Genomic DNA, 20,645 nt, shown 5'->3' on the forward strand with positions numbered 1-20,645 from the left:
CTTTATTCCAGCTTGTGCTTCTTCCAGCCCAGCATTTCTCATGATGTATTCTGCATATAAGTTAAATAAGGAGGGTGACAATATACAGCCTTGACATACTCCTTTGCCTATTTGGAACCAGTCTATTGTTTCATGTCCAGTTCTAACTGTTGCTTCCTGACCTGCATATAGGTTTCTCAAGAGGCAGGTCAGGTGGTCTGGTATTCCCATCTCTTTCAGAATTTTCCACATGATCCACACAGTCAAAGGCTTTGGCATAGTCAAGAAAGCAGAAATAGATGTTTTTCTGGAACTCTCTTGCTTTTTCCATGATCCAGCGGATGTTGGCAATTTGATCTTTCGTTCCTGTACCTTTTCTAAAACCAGCTTGAACATCTGGAAGTTCACGGTTCATGTATTGCTGAAGCCTGGCTTGGAGAATTTTGAGCATTACTTTACTAGCATGTGAAATGAGTGCAATTGTGCGGTAGTTTGAGCATTCTTTGGCATTGCCTTTCTTTGGGATTGGAATGAAAACTGACCTTTTCCAGTCTTGTGGCCACTGCTGAGTTTTCCAAATTTGCTGTCATATTGAATGCAGCACTTTTCACAGCATCATCTTTCAGGATTTGAAATAGCACAACTGGAATTCCATCACCTCCACTAGCTTTCTTCATAGTGATGCCTTCTAAGTCTCACTTGACTTCACATACTAGGATGTCTGGCTCTAGCTGAGTGCTTATCTTTGTCTTGAAGATCTTTTTTGTACAGTTCTTCTGTGTATTCTTGCCACCTCTTCTTAATATCTTCTGCTTCTGTTAGGTCCAGACCATTTCTGTCCTTTATCGAGCCCATCTTTGCATGAAATGTTCCCTTCGTATCTCTAATTTTCTTGAAGAGATCTCTAGTCTTTCCCATTCTGTTCTTTTCATCTATTTCTTTGCATTGATCACTGAGGAAGACTTTCTTATCTTTTCTTCCAATGCTTTGGAACTCTGCATTCAGATACTTATATCTTTACTTTTCTCCTTTGCTTTTCACTTCTCTTCTTTTCACAGCTATTAGTAAGGCCTCCTCAGACAGCCATTTTGTTTTATTGCATTTCTTTTCCATGGGGATTGTATTGATCCCTGTCTCCTGTACAATGTCACGAACCTCAGTCCATGAACAGTATGAAAAGCCAAAATGACAGGATACTGAAAGAAGAACTCCCCAGGTCAGTAGGTGCCCAATATGCTACTGGAGATCAGTGGAGAAATAACTCCAGAAAGAATAAAGGGATGGAGCCAAAGCAAAAACAATACCCAGCTGTGGATGTGACTGGTGATAGAAGCAAGGTTCGATGCTGTAAAGAGTAATATTGCATAGGAACCTGGGAATGTCAGGTCCATGAATCAAGGCAAATTGGAAGTAGTCAAATAGGAGATGGCAAGAGTGAACGTCGACATTCTAGAAATCAGTGAACTAAAATGGACTGGGATGGGTGAATTTAACTCACATGACCATTATATCTACTACTGTGGGCAGGAATCCTTTAGAAGAAATGGAGTAGCCATCATGGTCAATAAGAGTCCGAAATGCAGTACTTGGATGCAATCTCAAAAACGACAGAATGATCTCTGTTCGTTTCCAAGGCAAACCATTCAATATCAGAGTAATCCAAGCCTATGCCCCAACCAGTAACGCTGAAGAAGCTGAAGTTGAACGGTTTTATGAAGACCTATAAGACCTTTTAGAACCAACACCCAAAAAAGATGTCCTTTTCATTATAGGGGACTGGAATGCAAAATTAGGAAGTCAAGAAACACCTGGAGTAACAGGCAAATATGGCCCTGGAATGCGGAATGAAGCAGGGCAAAGACTAATAGAGTTTTACCAAGAAAATGCACTGGTCATTGCAAACACCCTTTCCCAACAACACAACAGAAGACTCTACACATGGACATCACCAGATGGTCAATATGAAAATCAGATTGATTATATTCTTTGCAGCAAAAGATGGAGAAGCTCTATACAGTCAGCAAAAACAAGACCAGGAGCTGACTGTGGCTCAGATCATGAACTCCTTATTGCCAAATTTAGACTTAAATTGATGAAAGTAGGGAAAACCACTAGACCATTCATGTATGACCTAAATCAAATCCCTTATGATTATACAGTGGAAGTGAGAAATAGATTTAAGGGACTAGATCTGATCGATAGAGTACCTGATGAACTATGGACTGAGGTTTGTGACATTGTACAGTTATATATTAGATATATGATATATGTTCAAGGATAGTCAGCAGAGAGCTATGTATGGTATGAAAACATTCTAAATGCCCATTAGGGCACCACTAGATCAATCTAACAGAGAAGGCAATGGCACCCCACTCCAGTATTCTTGCCTGGCAAATCCCATGGACAGAGGAGCCTGGTAGGCTGCAGTCCATGGGGTCGCTAAGAGTCAGCACGACTGAGCGACTTCACTTTCACTTTTCACTTTCATGCATTGGAGAAGGAAATGGCAACCCACTCCAGTGTTCTTGCCTGGAGAATCCCCGGGACAGGGGAGCCTAGTGGGCTGCTGTCTATGGGGTCGTACAGAGTCGGGACACGACTGAAGCGACTAAGCATCAGCAGCAGCAGCAGATCAATCTAAACAATCTAAATGGCCAATCACTGAGAAAAAGAGGTAGGACTACATGTATTAATACATGAAAATGTCCACAACGTATTTAAGGTTAAAAAAATTCAGGTTTCATAACAGTATGTATAATATCACCCTATTTTTAAAGGTAACGTATGGATGTATTTAGGTACCTATATATGCATATTTAAAAAAAAGACTGGAAAGTATACCCCAAACTTTTAAGAGTGATACTTCTGGAAGGTGGGATTTATGAGGGAGATTTTAGAGTCTGAGGTTAAGGTTTAGAAAAGTTAACTTGCAGAGTCCACATTCTTTCTACTATATTATGTTAAATATTACAAACTAAGTAAAAACATTTCACACAGAAAAGTATTACTTAGGAAGGATCATAATTTAACCAGTGAAATCAACTGATACAAGTCAACTTACTCTTAGGAGCCACTTTGAGACCACAGTTAAATACGATCTCTCCTTCAGAGATGGGTCTATCTAAGGTTTCCGTTTCAGTGGCAGTGACACTCAAGGTACTCTCCACAGTGGAGGACTCTGAACTTGGCATCTGTATGGGGGAAGGAGCCTTGATGCCAGCAGGAAGTGACCTAAGGGCAACTGGCTTTGGAGGAGCAAGCTGAGCAGGGAAGTCCTCGCTCTCAGGTTCTTCATCCTTGGCCACAGACATTACACTAAAAAGAAAGAGACATGGTTTGAGTTTACATCAGTGAAGGCCTATATTCGTTTTTATATAAGAAAATAGATATAGGGGTTTCCCAGGCAATCTAGTGGTTAAGACACCATGCTTCCACTGCAGGGGGAAAGGGTTTGATCTCTGGTCAGAGAACTAAGATCCCTCAGGCCATACAAAAAAAAGATTAAAAAATACTGTCTCCTTTAGACATATTTCTATATTAACATAATCTGTACTACTATAATTAACCAACAAGATCTATTTTTCCAAAATCATCTTCTTGTTTTAATCTCTTGATTAGAACTTTCAAGACCATCTTGAAAGTTCTACCATCCCTAAAATAAAGCTTACATGGAGCTACATGGTAATATAAAACATCATAGTAAACATCATCCAGTCTTAGTTAGGGTTAGGGTTAGGGTTAGAAGATTCACACTGGGGAAAAGTCATATTCTATTTTATTAACAATATTATAGATACCTTTATTTTAATCTACTTCTCCCCAAAATTAATCTGATTCTCCCTCTCCCAAAAAATTTTGTTTTAAAAAAGAGAACTGAAGGAATAAATAAATTTGGTAAAAACTTAAAATTTATGAACTTCTTCCTATTATAGATTAGCTCATGAATTATAAACTTTTATTTATCATTTCTGATGTTTTCAATAGGTCATCTAAGTCAACTTAAGGTAAAATGTATAGTTGCTAAAGGTGAATATATTATCATTTACATGGCTCTTGGGTGAAGCTCTTCTTGAAGAGAGTTGGGATTCTCTTCTTCCAGTGGCAGGTCTCCATCACTCCATGGCTTGGGAAGCTCTGGGCTTGACATCTTCAACTTATCAACTGAAGTCTCTGACAAAGTTGGGGTAAGAGCTGCTGCGGGGGGAGGTGTAGTCACTGGGGTGACTGCTGGGGTATTAACAAGTGTGATGGCAGGCATATCATTTCCTAAAGGTTGTTTTAAAAAGAAAGAAAGAGTCAATATGAAGTCTACAGGAAGGCAAGATACGTTGTTTCAGATAGCCTTTAACATTTTTGGCATACAAATAATGGCAACAATGATTAATAATAATAATTAAGGCCCTTAATGGGAAAATTCCCAAATTACTTTAGTAAAGTACAAAAAGATAACCTTGAAAAGACTTCAGTTTCAATATTACCGTGAACTTAAAACAATCTAAATGTCTACCAGATCATATACTTTAAAAAGTGGCAACCAAATCCTTAGTTTCCCTTCCAGCAAAAGTGATTTCCTAAAACTTAATCAGCAACAGCTATGTATATACTAATCTACAAAGACTCTAATACAACAAACCATAATAGTTGCAAAAATTAAAACTGAGTTATAGAAATAAAGTTTCTACCTTCTTCAGCCAATATTTCTTTCATGGGAAAAGCTACATCGTGATCTGAAACACTGGGAGAAGAATCTGGAGTTTTTACCAACACGGGCTCCTTAAGAGGTGATGAAGGCGAACGAGGAGGAGTTGGCTGTGGGGTAGCCAAAGGGGTACACACTCTTGCCTAAAATAAAACAAGATAAGTAGTGCTTATAATTCCCAAATAAGGGCAATTTGAAAAACAAAATGATCTCATTCAGAGTTACATAAAATTTAAATGGATGGGGGGTGAAAAATGGAGTCCTCTATATTCTAGCTATTTGTTTCAGGACTAGCCTGAGGAAGCCTCAGACAACTGAAACAGCTCTACCTCAGAATTAGGCTCCCAAGAAATCTAAGGCCCCCTTATCTAACACAGAGAGGAAAACAGCTGAAGATCAAACCCATACACAAGCTAGGTAAACCAAATAACAGAAAGAAAGCATTTTAACTAATTAATACAATATCAAAAATCAACCTTTTAGTACAAAAGAACAGAGCTTACGAAAAGCAATGGAAGGATAAGAAGAAATAGGGGGAAATGAAATGAAGCCAATGTAGAGATGAAAAGTATTAGAGAAGAAAAAAGCAAAAACTTTAAAATCAATTTGTTAAATAGGTAATTCAAATAATTCAAAATCCAAAAAGATGATAGTGAAAATTAAGTCTCCTTTCTTATCGATGTCCTATCTAACTAGTTCCCATCCACAGAACTACCAGATACAGTCTTGTCATTTTTTTATATCTAGAATTTTTAAAATTTTTATACAATTTTTATATGTCACACTAGATTTACTGTTATTACAAAATATTGGCTATAGTCCCACTTTAAAAAATTTAATTAAAATGTAGGTGACTTACAATGTGGTGTTAGTTTCAGGTATACAGAAAAATGTTTCAGATTTTTTTGCCTTATAAAAAACCTTTTTCAGATTCTTTTCCATTATAGATTATTGCAAGATACTGAATATAGCTCTTCATGCTATACAATAGGTCCTTGTTTATCTATTTTATATATAGTAGCTTATATCTTCTAATCTGAAACTCCTAATTTGCCCTTCTCTACCTTTCCTCTTTGGTAACCATAAGATTGTTTTCTATATTTGTAACTCCTCTGTTTATAAGTTCATTTGCATCTTTTTAGATTCCACATATAAATCACATCACAGGATATTTGTTTTTCTCTTTCTGACTTCACTCAGTATGATAATCTCTAGGTCCATCCGTGTTGCTGGAAATGGCAACTTTGTTCTTTTTTATGCTTGAATGTCTAAATAGTATTCCATTGGACATACAAATCACATGTTTATCCATTCATCTGTTGACGGACACTTAGGTTATTCCCATAGCTTGGCAATTATAAATAATACTGCTGTGAATACAGGGGTGCATGTATCTTTTCAAATCAGTGTTTTTGGCTTTTCTGAATATATACCCAAAAGTGAAACTGCTGGGTCATATGGTAGTTCTATTTTTAGCTTTTTGAGACTTGAGTCATTCATGTTCTTGTTGTTTAGTCACTCACTCATATCTGACTCTGACCCCATGAACTGGACTCCTCCAGGCTCCTCTGTCCATGGTATTTTCTGGGGAAGATTATTGGAGTGGCTTGCCATTTTCCTCTCCAGGGGATCTTTCCAACCCAGGGATCGAACCTGTGTCTCTACATCTCCTGTACTGCAGGCAAATGCTTTACCATTGAGCCACCAAGGAAGCCCAAGTCATTCATATATGTACATATGGAATATCTTTCCTTTTCTCCTTTGCTTTTTGCTTCTCTTCTTTTCACAGCTATTTGTAAGGCCTCCCCAGACAGCCATTTTGCTTTTTTGCATTTCTCTTCCGTGGGGATGGACTTGATCCCTGTCTCCTGTACAGCGTCATGAACCTCAGTCCGTAGTTCATCAGGCACTCTGCCTATCAGATCTAGTCCCTTAAATCTATTTCTCACATCTGTATAATCATAAGGGATTTGATTTAGGTCATACATGAATGGTCTAGCGGTTTTCCCTACTTTCTTCAATTTAAGTCTGAATTTGGCAATAAGGAGTTCATGATCTGAGCCACAGTCAGCTCCTGGTCTTGTTTTTGCTGACTGTATAAGACCTACTAAATCTTTGGCTGCAAAGAATATAATCAATCTGATTTCGGTGTTGACCATCTGGTGATGTCCACGTGTAGAGTATTCTCTTGTGTTGTTGGAAAAGGGTGTTTGCTATGACCAGTGCATTCTCATGGCAAAACACTATTAGCCTTTGCCCTGCTTCATTCCGTATTCCAAGGCCAAATTTGCCTGTTACTCCAGGTGTTTCTTGACTTCCTAATTTTGCATTCCAGTCCCCTATAATGAAAAGGACATCTTTTTTGGGTGTTAGCTCTAAAAGGTCTTGTAGGTCTTCACAGAACCATTCAACTTCAGCTTCTTCAGCGTTACTGGTCGGGGCATAGGCTTGGATTACTCTGATATTGAATCGTTTGCCTTGGAAACAAACAGAGATCATTCTGTCGTTTTTGAGATTGCATCCAAGTATTGCATTTCGGACTCTCTTGTTGACCATGATGGCTACTCCATTTCTCCTAAGGGATTCCTGCCCACAGTAGTAGATATAATGGTCATGTGAGTTAAATTCACCCATTCCAGTCCATTTAAGTTCGCTGATTCCTAGAATGTCGACGTTCACTCTTGCCATCGCTTGTTTGACAAATTCCAATTTGCCTTGATTCATGGACCTGACATTCCAGGTTCCTATGCAATACTGCTCTTTACAGCATTGAACCTTGATTCTATCACCAGTCACATCCACAACTGGGTATTATTTTTAGGATAGCAAGGAGACATAAGAAAGCCTTCCTCAGAGATAAATGCAAAGAAATAAAGGAAAACAACAGAATGGGAAAGTCTAGAGATTTCTTCAAGAAAGTTAGAGATACCAAGGGAACATTTCATGCAAAGATGGGCTCGATAAAGGACAGAAATGGCATGGACCTAACAGAAGCAGAAGATATTAAGAAGAGGTGGCAAGAATACACAGAAGAACTGTACAAAAAAGATCTTCAAGACAAAGATAAGTACTCAGCTAGAGCCAGATATCCTGGTATGTGAAGTCAAGGGAGCCTTAGAAGGCATCATTATGAAGAAAGCTAGTGGAGGGGATGGAATTCCAGTGGAGCTATTTCAAATCCTGAAAGATGATGCTGTGAAAAGTGCTGCACTCAATATGACAGCAAATTTGGAAAACTCAGCAGTGGCCACAAGACTGGAAAAGGTCAGTTTTCATTCCAATCCCAAAGAAAGGCAATGCCAAAGAATGCTCAAACTACCACACAATTGCACTCATCTCACACGCTAGTAAAGTAATGCTCAAAATTCTCCAAACCAGGCTTCAGCAATACGTGAACCGTGAACTTCCAGATGTTCAAGCTGGTTTTAGAAAAGGTACAGGAATGAAAGATCAAACTGCCAACATCCGATGGATCATGGAAAAAGCAAGAGAGTTCCAGAAAAACATCTACTTCTGTTTTATTGACTATGCCAAAGCCTTTGACTGTGTGGATCACAATAAACTGTGGAAAATTCCGAGAGAGATGGGAATACCAGACCACCTGACCTGCCTCTTGAGAAACCTGTATGCAGGTCAGGAAGCAACAGTTAGAACTGGACAGGGAACAATAGACTGGTTCCAAATAGGAAAAGGAGTACGTCAAGGCTGTATATTGTCACCCTGCTTATTTAACTTATATGCAGGGTACATCATGAGAAATGCTGGGCTGGAAGAAGCACAAGCTGGAATCAAGATTGTCAAGAGAAATATCACTAACCTCAGATATGCAGATGACACCACCCTTATGGCAGAAAGTGAAGAGGAGCTAAAAAGCCTCTTGATGAAAGTGAAAGAGGAGAGTGAAAAAATTGGCCTAAAGCTCAACATTCAGAAAATGAAGATCATGGCATTTGGTCCCATCACTTCATGGGAAATAGATGGGGAAACAGTGGAAACAGTGTCAGACTTTATTTTTTCAGGCCACAAAATGACTGCAGATGGTGATTGCAGCCATGAAATTAAAAAAAGCTTACTCCTTGGAAGGAAAGTTATGACCAACCTAGATAGCATATTGAAAAGCAGGGACATTACTTAGCCAACAAAAGTCTGTCTAAATAGGCTATGGTTTTTCCAGTGGTCATGTATGGATGTGAGAGTTGGACTGTGAAGAAAGCTGAGCACTGAAGTATTGATGCTTTTGAACTGTGGTGTTGGAGAAGACTCTTAAGAGTCCTTGGACTTCAAGGAGATCCAATCAGTACATCCTAAAGGAGATCAGTCCTGGGTGTTCATTGGAAGGACAGGTGCTGAGGCTGAAACTCCAATACTTTGGCCACTTCATGTGAAGAGTTGACTCACTGGAAAAGACCCTGATGGTGGGAGGGATTAGGGGCAGGAGGAGAAGGGGATGACAGAGGATGAGATGGCTGGATGGCATCACCGACTCGATGCACAAGAGTTTGGGTGAACTTTGGGAGTTGGTGATGGACAGGGAGGCCTGGCGTGCTGTGATTCATGGGGTCGCAAAGAGTTGGACACAACTGAGCAACTGAACTGAACTATGTCATGAGATTTAAAAACCAGAATACAGAAAGCCTTGTGTGCTTTTCAGAGTCGGGTGGGGAATTCTGGGGGATCATATGAGTCGGACACAACTGAGCGACTGAACTGACCGACTGACTGACATACGGAATAAATTCTCAGAGGTGGGACTGCTTGATTAATGGGCTAACAGAATTCTTAATTTGAATACATATTGCTAAATTTCCTTTTAAAGAGTGTCATTTTACACTAACACCAGAAGGTATGAGAATTTATGCTTCCCAAAGGTTTGCTGAACAATGGCATTAATCAGACTTCGAGTTTTTCCAATCTGATTCGTAAAATTAAATTTCAATGATTTATGAGTTTTTTTTTTTTTACTATCAGTGAGACTAACCACCTTTTGCTTTGTATTTCCTTTTGCTTTGTGAACTGTCTACACGTCTTTTCCCTATTTTCTATTTGTCTTTTCCCTTTCTAAAACATACTTTTATAGTGGGATGGTCTTCATTGTGTATTCTGAGTTGCAAATTGATATATAATTTAAAAATCATGTCATCAGATTAAAAATTCTATCACATTGGGAATTCCCTGGCTGTCCAGTGGTTAGAACTTGGTGCTTTCACCACTGGGGCCTGTATATGATTTCTGATTGAGGAACTAAGATCCCATAAGCCTTGTGATACAGAAAAAAGAAAAAAAATTCCATAGCATTGCTTAACATTTTTCATATTCTTAGCTTTGTTTTTTAAGTGAAAGAAATACACTATATGTTTTATTCTTCTTAACTGCATAAGCCAATAGCATAAGAGTGCTGTTTTCAAATATAATGCTACTGAGTCATCATCATGAGAAATTTAAAGATATTCTACTAGTCTTGGTAATGGGTAATAATGATAAACAGTTAGTTACTGAGTATTTACCAAGTTCCAGGCCCTAGGTTAGTTCTTTCATACATCATTTCATTGAATCTTCCACAAAATCTTGTATTATGGCTCAATAAGATACATATCATAAAGATGTCAATTCTTCCCCAAATTAAACCAACCAAAACTGAATTAATTCTCACAAAAATCCCAGCAAAATATTTTACAGTACTTGAAAACTAATTTAAAATATTTATCAAAGATTAAAAGGCAAAAGAAGTCATGACAATTCTTAAGATAAGGAACAATACGCTAATGGAAGAAGAGAACTTGGCCTCTTTAATATTCAGAAAGCAGATTTTGGTAAAGCTGTCAGTATTTAAACTCTAAAATTTTATCTCTAGTATAAAGTAGATCTCAAAACTAGAGTAACAGAACTGAGGGTTCAAATTCAGATCTTCCTAGCTCCGAAGTTCACGCTCTTAACAACTATATATATTTCCAATTTATACTGATTTATCTATGTTTTTTCACTAAATTACCTTCATAAAAATATATCCAATATATGGACAGAAGATAAAATTAATTAGTATAGGTAGAATCATAACCCTGGCAACATCTGTACTACATACATTACTGATGAGTTAATAAATAAAGCATAGAACAAAACTATGTATCAAATTTCTGGCATATTAATAACACTGCCTCTTGAGAAATGTGTATGCAAGTCAGGAAGCAGCAGTTAGAAATGGACATGGAACAACAGACTGGTTCTAAATAGGAAAAGGAGTACGTCAAGGCTGTATATTGTCACCCTGCTTATTTAACTTATATGCAGAGTACATCATGAGAAACACTGGACTGGAAGAAACACAAGCTGGAATCAAGATCGCCAGGAGAAATATCAATAACCTCAGATATGCAGATGACACCACCCTTATGGCAGAAAGTGAAGAGGAACTAAAAAGCCTCTTGATGAAAGTGAAAGTGGAGAGTGAAAAAGTTGGCCTAAAGCTCAACATTCAGAAAATGAAGATCATGGCATCCGGTCCCATCACTTCATGGAAACAGATGGGGAAACAGTGGAAACAGTGTCAGACTTTATTTTGGGGGGCTTCAGAATCACTTGCAGATGGTGATTGCAGCCATGAAATTAAAAGATGCTTACTCCTTGGAAGAAAAGTTATAACCAACCTAGAGAGTATATTCAAAAGCAGAGACATTACTTTGCCAACTAAGGTCCGTCTAGTCAAGGCTATGGTTTTTCCAGTGTTCATGTATGGATGTGAGAGTTGGACTGTGAAGAAGGCTGAGCGCTGAAGAATTGATGCTTCTGAACTGTGGAGTTGGAAAAGACTCTTGAGAGTCCCTTGGACTGCAAGGAGATCCAACCAGTCCATTCTGAAGGAGATCAGCCCTGGGATTTCTTTGGAAGGAATGATGCTAAAGCTGAAACTCCAGTACTTTGGCCACCTCATGCAGAGAGTTGACTCATTGGAAAAGACTCTGATGCTGGGAGGGATTGAGGGCAGGAGGAGAAGGGGACAACAGAGGATGAGATGGCTGGATGCCATCACGGACTCGATGGACGTGAGTCTGAGTGAACTCCGGGAGTTGGTGATGGACAGGGAGGCCTGGCATGCTGCGATTCATGGGGTCGCAAAGAGTCGGACACAACTGAGCGATTGAACTAAACTGAATAACACTATACCAATTACCTGACATGAATTTCCATAAAATTCAAATATGTAACTTTATACTTTAAATAAATCAGTTTAAATGTTTCACCAATATAAAACGATGTCTTTATTATCTACAGGATCAGAATTGACTATGAAGTTTTAAAGAGTTGGTAATACAGAGTACATTCTGGTTTTGCATAATTTCTTTTTTTTCTTTGGTTTTAAAAAAGTTTTTATACAATTCTATAGGTTACAATCCATTTACAGTTACTACAAAATACTGGCTATATTCCCTGTGTTATACAATACATCCTTTTATTAATTTTTAAAAATTTTAGTTAAAGGATTATTTTACAATATTGTGATGGTTTCTGCCATACATTAATATGAATTGGCCATAGGTATACATATGTCCCCTCCCTCTTGGACCTCCCTCCCCTCTCCTTCCCTGTCCCACCCCTGTAGGCTGTCACAAAGGACCGACCAGCTTTGAGTGCCTTGGTCATACAGCAAATTCCCACTGGCTATCTATTTTACATATGGTAATGCACAATGCATCCTTGAGCCTATCTTAAACCCAATAGTTTGCACCTCCCACTATCCTACCTGGATACTTCCTCTCCTCCCTGCCTACCGGGAGTGGTTTTAAATAATTTCATCTTACTATAATAGATTAGAAACTCTACTTAACATAGAAAGGTTAATTAAACAATAACAGGAATGCTTAAAATATATTTTCTTTTAAAGATTAAAAATATCAGTTTATGTAAGAACCAAAAGCAATGCATGCGATTGTTAGCTATATCTTGAATTTAAAAAGAAAAAAGCTATAAGGATTCTTTTAGAACAACTAGAGAAATTCAAATATGGACTCTATATTATATAGTATTAACACATTGATGTTAAACTGGGGGGGGCATAATAATGGTATTTTGGATATGTAATAAAGCATCTTATTCTTAGGACATACTGCTGATGCTTTTAGAAGTAAAGTATCATGATATCTACAACTGTCAAATGACTTTTAAATAATATATAGGGACATCCTTGGTGGTCCAGTGGTTAAGAATTCACCTTCCAAGGGGATGAATATTCAATACTTGATCGAGGACCTAAGATCCCACATGCTGTGGGGCAACTAAGCCTGTGCATCACAACTAGAGAGCCAGCACATCGCAACTGCTGAGTCCATGGGCTCTAGAGCCCAAGCTCCACAACAAGAGAAGTACACGTGTTGCAATGAAGACCCAATGCAGCCAGAAAAAACAGAATATATAATACACAACATACAAAGACAAAGAAAAGGTGTCAAAATGTTACCAATTGGTAAATGTAGATAAAGCATACACAGGTGTTCACTGTATTATACTTTCTAAGATTTTAGAGTTTTTAAAATAAAATACAAGGGTAATTTTTATTGTAATCATAACTACAGTAAACCAATCTCCACCACAAACTAAGATCCTATGACCCAACTTAAAATCTGTCCATTTTACTGTTTTTTAATAAAGGTATTAAAAATTGTCCAGGATTTTAAGTCATGAAAAAGAGTCATACCTACCGGCAAGTATATTTCACTTGTTGAAACATCCTCAGAAACACCTGTAACAACAGGACCTGGCTTCTTTGCTTCTCTGTCACCTAGCATGACAGCAATGGTCTCAGCAAGAACTTCATTCACAAAATGTCTGATCATGTCTGAATTCACAGGAACCCCAGCATCGACAAAAAGCTGGAGGGCACCACTGCTTGTTCCTTCCACTAGAAAATGAAAGAACTTTAGAATAAGTGTGAAAGAAACATGCTTGCATTCCAAGTCTTAATTCTTATAATTTTAGAGATGCGAACATATGTGTATGAGATGGTGTAACGAGGAATTAAATGAAAATACAAAATCTACTTACTATGCAAGACAATAAGATGGAAACTCACACAGTGAACATTGTCTCTAAAGAAACTAAACAGGGGAAGAAAACATTCAAATGAAAACTTACTTATATGGCCTCTTCCCTACCACTACAAAATTTAGTGATTAAAAAGGATTTGCAGCCACTTTAAAGGTTTTCATCTGAAAAAAAATCTACATTTCCAAGAGAAAGAGATCAGGAAACTCTGTGATGGATCCTGACAAAACACAACGACTATAGGGAGATATTTAAAGAAATGGCAGCTTCTTCATAAAAATGAATAAAAACCTTACTTCCTTCTAGTTTCAGGTACATCCATTACCACTATAGATAATCCTCCTCAAACTTTTAACATAGTTTAGGGGCTTGATGTCAGCAGCTCTATAGGTATATTAATTTTCCAAATGGGTTGTAATTTTCACTTGTATGACTATAGGATGTCAGTAAAATGTCCTAAAGAGACTTTATCAGGCTTAAAGTGATTATATCGCTCAAGCTCTGTGTGGAAAACATGTAAACAGTGATCAATACAACTTGATGGAAATATGACCTCTCAAAGAGTACTCCTTAATTAGTACAACTATGGCACCATTACTCAGAATTCCCTAAAAGGTAGGTACAGATATCTTGGGATCACTTGTTGAGAGGTAAGTAATAACAAGTTACTCTGGAGCTACCACAGCAAAGACTACCATATTCCCAAACCTAAATTCAAAAATACATGTCAATATGTCTCCTTTTTAGTTCCTGTAATTCCCTGGTTCGACATGATAAAAAATCAGAATATCTCTGTTATAAAACCTAAAAGCCCTACTCAAGCATAGGAAAACAAAAGTGAACATACATGCTTTTAAAGAAAACAGAACAGAATCTAAATACCCTCTATATTAGATCATCTTTCCTTAAGGCGACAAAGCCTGTATTAGTTCACTGAAACCACCACCTGAGCCATGTGATGGACTGCGAAGAGGACCGTTACTAGCCCTGCTTTGCGCTCTGGAGAATCCAAACACTCCAAAATATGCCATCAAGACATTCTGACCTAGCAATGAGGAAAAAGTATCTGGCAGTTTGGATAATATTCCTTATAAATTGGATGCGTCTTTGGAGATACTTGTTTGCTTTCCTAGACTGGTCTCCTTGTCTTGGGATTGCCGAATACCATCTACACAACTAGAATCTTGACCAAAAGCTATGGGAGTCTAACTGCCTGTTTCTCCAAGGCATATTTCATGGTGCTCTGCCTTCTCTTTAGCTTCTAGTTCTTTTTAATTTCAGTTTCATTTTGACTGACATTTTCCATCTGTTGCTTTTTCAACAGATTTTGAAATATTCTTGGAGCAATTATTTGGATAAATTGGTTTTGGTTTTCTTTCGGATTTGTATTCCTAGATGTCTTCTTTCAAAGAAGTCTCTTCTAACATGACAAAATGACTTTATCACTAGGTGTCAGTCAAGAGTTAGGCTCTAAGGGAACTGATTACTGGCTAGATCTGTCTCTTTCCTTTTGACTCCCCCTCTTCTCCTCTTGGTCACCTCTATCTCCTTCCTCCCTCTTCTCTTCTCTATGTTACTCAGTGAACTTCTCTGACTATTCCAGACTGTGGAGAGCACATAGGGAATTGATTACTAGCTAGATTTCTCTCTCCCCTTTTGATTCCCCCTCTTCTCCTTCTGGTCACCTCTATGCCCCTCCTCCCTCTTCTCTTCTCCATGTAACTCTGTGAACCTCTCTGGGTGTCCCTCACTGTGGAGAATCTTTTCACCACTAACCTAGATGGTTTATCATCAGTGTTGTATGGCTGGAGAAGCCTTGAGGCTACTGTAGGAATAAGACTGAAAGCCAGAGGCAAGAGGCTTAAATCCAAAACTTGAGAACACCAGAAAACTCCTGACTCCAGGGAACATCAATTGACAAGAGCTCATCCAAATGCCTCCATACCTACACTGAAACCAACCTCCACCGAAGAGCCAACAAGTTTCAGAGCAAGACATACCAAGCTAATTCTCCAACAACGCAGGAACATAACCTTGAGCATTAAAATATAGGTGGCCAAAAATCACACCAAACCCATAGACACCTCAAAACTCAGTACTGGACACTTCCTTGCACTCCAGAGAGAAGAGATCCAGCTCCACCCACCAGAACACCAATGCAAGCTTCCCTAACCAGGAAATCTTGACAAGCCACTTGTCCAACCAAACCCACAGGGAGGAATCTCCACAATAAAGAGGAACCACAAACCTACAGCATACAGAAAGGCCAATCTAATCAAGATGAAAGGCAGAGAAATATTCAGCAGGTAAAGGAACATGATAAATGCCCACCAAACCAAACCAAAAAGGAGGAGATAGGGAGTCTACCTGAAAAAGAATTCAGAATAATGACAGTAAACATGATCCAAAATCTTTAAAACAAAATGGAGTTACAGAAAAACAGTCTGGAGACAGGATTGAAAAGACACAAGAAAAGTTTAACAAGGACCTAGAAGAAATAAAAAAGAGTCACTCAATAATGAATAATGCAATAACTGAGAACAAAAATACTCTGGAGGGAACCAACAGTAGAATAACTGAGGCAAAAGAGGATAAGTGAGGCGCAAGATAGAATGGTAGAAATAAATGAATCAGAGAGGAAAAAAGAAAAACAAATTAAAAGAAATTAGAACAACCTCAGAGACCTCTGGGACAATATTAAACACCCCAACATTCAAATCATAGGAGTCCCAGAAGAAGAAGACAAAAAGAAAGGCCATGAGAAAATACTTGAGGACATAACAGTTGAAAACTTTCCTAAAATGGGGAAGGAAATAGCCACCCAAGTCCAAGAAACCCAGAGAGTCCCAAACAGCATAAACCCATGGCAAACCACCCCAAAACACATATTAATCAAATTAACAAAGATCAAACACAAAGAACAAATATTAAAAGCAGCAAGGGAAAAACAACAAATAACACACAAGGGGATTCCCATAAGGATTACAGCTGATCTTTCAATACAAACTCTTCAGGCCAGGAGGGAATGGCAAGACATACTTAAAGTGATGAAAGAAAATAACCTACAGCCCAGATTACTGTACCCAGCAAGGATCTCATTCAAATATGAAGGAGAAATCAAAAGCTTTACAAACAAGCAAAGGCTCAGAGAATTCAGCACCACCAAACCAGCTCTTCAACAAATGCTAAAGGATCTTCTCTATACAGGAAACACAGAAAAGGTTTATAAACTCGAATCCCCCCAAAAAAGTAAATGGCAACGGGATTGTGCTGCTACTGCTGCTGCTAAGTGGCTTTAGTCATGTTCGACTCTGTGTGACCTCATAGACGGCAGCCCGCCAGGCTCCCCCATCCCTGGGATTCTCCAGGCAAGAACATTGGAGTGGGTTGCCATTGCCTTCTCAGAACAGGATCATACTTATCAATAATTACCTTAAATGTAAATGGGTTGACTGCTCCAACCAAAAGACAAAGACTGGCTAAATGGATGCAAATACAAGACTCCTATATATACTGTCTACAATAGACCCACCTCATAACAGGGGACACATACAGACTGAAAGTGAAGGGCTGGAAAAAGATATTTCACGCAAATGGAGACCAAAAGAAAGCAGGAGTAGTGATACTCATATCAGATAAAATAGACTTTGAAATAAAGGCCGTGAAAAGAGACAAAGAAGGACACTACATAACGATCAAAGGATCAATCCAAGATGATATAACAATTATAAATATATATGCACTCAACATAGGAGCACCACAATATGTAAGGCAAATGCTAACAAGTATGAGGGGAAATTAAGAGCAACACAATAATAGTGGGAGACTTTACTACCCCACTCACACCTATGGATAGATCAACTAAACAGAAAATTAGCAAGGAAACACAAACTTTAAATGATACAATGGACCAGTTAGACCTAATTGATATCCATAGGACATTTCACCCCCAAACAGTGAATTTCACCTTTTTCTCAAGTGCCCACGGAACCTTCTCCAGGACAGATCATATCCTGGGCCATAAATCTAGCCTTGGTAAATTCAAAAAAACTGAAATCATTTCAAGTATCTTTTCTGATCACAATGTGAAAAGATTAGATGTCAACTACAGGAAAAAACTATTAAAAATACAAACATATGGAGGCTAAACACGCTTCTGAATAACCACCAAGTCACAGAAGAAATTTAAAAAAATCAAAATATGCACAGAAACAAATGAAAATGAAAACATAACAACCCAAAATCTATGAGATTCAGTAAAAGCAGTGCTAAGGGGAAGGTTCATAGCAATACAAGCTTACCTCAAGAAACAAGAGAGAAATCAAATAAATAACCTAACTTTATGCCTAAAGCAACTAGAAAAAAAAAGAAATGAAGAACCCCGGGGTTAGTAGAAGGAAAGAAATCATAAAAATTAGAGCAGAAATAAAAGAAAAAGAAACAAAGGAGACCATAGCAAAAATCAACAAAGCTAAAAGCTGGTTCTTTGAGAAGATAAATAAAAGAAACAAACCATTAGCCAGCCTCATCAAAAAAAAAAAAAAAAAAAAAACAGGGAGAAGAATCAAATCAACAAAATTAGAAATGAAAATGGAGAAATCACAACAAACAGAAATACAAAGGAGAGACTACTATCAGCAACTATATGCCAATAAAATGGGACAACTTGGAAGAAATGGACAAATTCTTAGAAAACTATAACTTTCCAAAACTGAACCAGGAAGAAATAGAATATCTTAACAGACCCATCATAACCATGAAAATCGAAACTGTAATCAGAAATCTTCCAGCAAACAAAAGCCTAGGACCAGACGGCTACACAGCTGAAATCTACCAAAAATTTAGAGAAGAGTTAACACCTATCCTACTCAAACTCTTCCAGAAAATTGCAGAGGAAGGTAAATTTCCAAACTCATTCTATGAGGCCACCATCACCCTAATACCAAAACCAGACAAAGATGCCACAAAAAAAGAAAACTACAGGCCAATATCACTGATGAACATAGATGCAAAAATCCTTAACAAAATTCTAGCAAACAGAATCCAACAACATATTAAAAAGATCACACATCATGACCAAGAGGGCTTTATCTCAGGGATGCAAGGATTCTTCAATATTTGCAAATCAATCAATGTGATACACCACATTAACAAATTGAAAGATAAAAACATATGATTATCTCAATAGACGCAGAGAAAGCCTTTGACAAAATTCAACATCCACTTATGAGAAAAACCCTCCAGAAAGCAGACAGAGAAGGAACATACCTCAACATAATAAAAGCCATATATAATAACCCCCCAGCAAACATTGTCCTCAATGATGAAAAATTGAAAGCATTTCCCCTAAAGTCAGGAACAAGACAAGGATGCCCACTCTCACCACTACTATTCAACATAGTTTTGGAAGTTTTAGCCACAGTAATCAGAGCAAGAAAAGAAATAAAAGGAATTCATATTGGAAAAGAAGAAGTAAAACTTTCACTGTTTGCAGATGACATGATCCTCTACACAGAAAACCCTAAAGACTCCACCAGAAAATTACTAGAGTTAATCAATGAATATAGTAAAGTTGCAGGATATAAAGTTAACACACAAATTTCCCTTACATTCCTATACACTAACAATGAGAAAACAGAGAAATTAAGGAAACAATTCCATTCACCATTGCAACAAGAAGAATAAAATACTTAGGAATAAATCTACCTAAAGAAACAAAAGACCTATATATAGAAAACTATAAAACACTGATGAAAGAAATCAAAGATGATACTAATAGATTGAGAAATATACCATGTTCATGGATCAGAAGAATCTTTATAGTGAAAATGAGTATATTAACCAAAGCTATTTATAGATTCAATGTAATCCCTATCAAGCTACCAACGGTATTTTTCACAGAACTAGAACAAATAATTTCACAATTTGTATGGAAATACAAAAACCTTGAATAGCCAAAGCAGTCTTGAGAAAGAAGAATGGAACGGGAGGAATCAACTTGCCTGACTCCAGACTATACTACAAAGCTACAGTCATCAAGACAGTATGGTACTGGCACAAAGACAGAAATATAGATCCATGGAACAAAACAGAAAGCCCAGAGATAAATCCATGCACCTATGGACACCTTATCTTTAAAATAAGGAGGCAAGAATATACAATGGAGAAAATACAATCTCGTTAACAAGTGGTGCTATGGAAACTGGTCAACCACTTGTAAAAGAATAAAACTAGAACATTTTCTACCACCATACACAAAAATAAACAAAATGGATTAAAGATCTAAATGTAAGACCAGAAACTACAAAATTCCTAGAAGAAAACATAGGCAAATATAAAATTCCTAGAGGAAAACAGAGGCAAAACACTCTCTGACATAAATCACAGCAGGATCCTCTATGAACCACCTCCCAGAGTAATGGAAATAAAAGCAAAAATAAACAAATCAGACCTAACTAAACTTAAAAGCTTTTGCACAACGAAGGAAATTATAAGCTAGGTGAAAAGACAGACTTTAGAATGGGAGAAAATAATAGTAAATGAAGCAATTGACAAAGAATTAATCTCAAAAATATACAAGAAGCTCCTGCAGCTCAATTCCAGAAAAATAAACAACCCAATCAAAGAAGGGGCCAAAAAACTAAACAGACATTTATCCAAAGAAGACATACAGATGGCTAACAAACACATGAAAAGATGCTCAACATCACTCATTATCAGAGAAATGCAAATCAAAACCACAATGAGGTACCATTTCACACCAGTCAGAATGGCTGCCATCAAAAAGTCTACAAACAATAAATGCTGGAGAGGGTGTGAAGAAAAGGGAACCTTCTCACACTGTTGGTGGGAATGCAAACTAGTACAGCCACTATGGAGAACAGTGTGGGGATTCCTTAAAAAACTGGAAATAGAACTGCCATACGACCCAGCA

General features: G+C 37.7%; 1 protein-coding gene across 5 annotated transcripts in view; it reads right to left on the bottom strand.

Annotated features, from left to right (window-relative positions):
- KIAA0586 (KIAA0586 ortholog) overlaps positions 1-20,645 on the bottom strand; it is a 140,137-nt gene that overhangs the window by 70,127 nt on the left and 49,365 nt on the right. For all 5 annotated transcript variants that reach the window (XM_040226337.1, XM_040226336.1, XM_040226334.1 and 2 more), the window contains 4 exons: positions 13,369-13,568; positions 4,662-4,821; positions 4,026-4,245; positions 3,041-3,294 (listed from right to left, as the gene is read on the bottom strand). In XM_040226337.1, the coding sequence (XP_040082271.1) occupies positions 3,041-3,294; positions 4,026-4,245; positions 4,662-4,821; positions 13,369-13,568 (834 nt within the window). The remainder of the gene's footprint in view (positions 1-3,040; positions 3,295-4,025; positions 4,246-4,661; positions 4,822-13,368; positions 13,569-20,645) is intronic.

The sequence above is a fragment of the Oryx dammah genome, unplaced genomic scaffold (assembly GCF_014754425.2).
Source record: "Oryx dammah isolate SB20612 unplaced genomic scaffold, SCBI_Odam_1.1 HiC_scaffold_26, whole genome shotgun sequence".
In the NCBI taxonomy this organism is placed as follows: Eukaryota; Metazoa; Chordata; class Mammalia; order Artiodactyla; family Bovidae; genus Oryx; species Oryx dammah.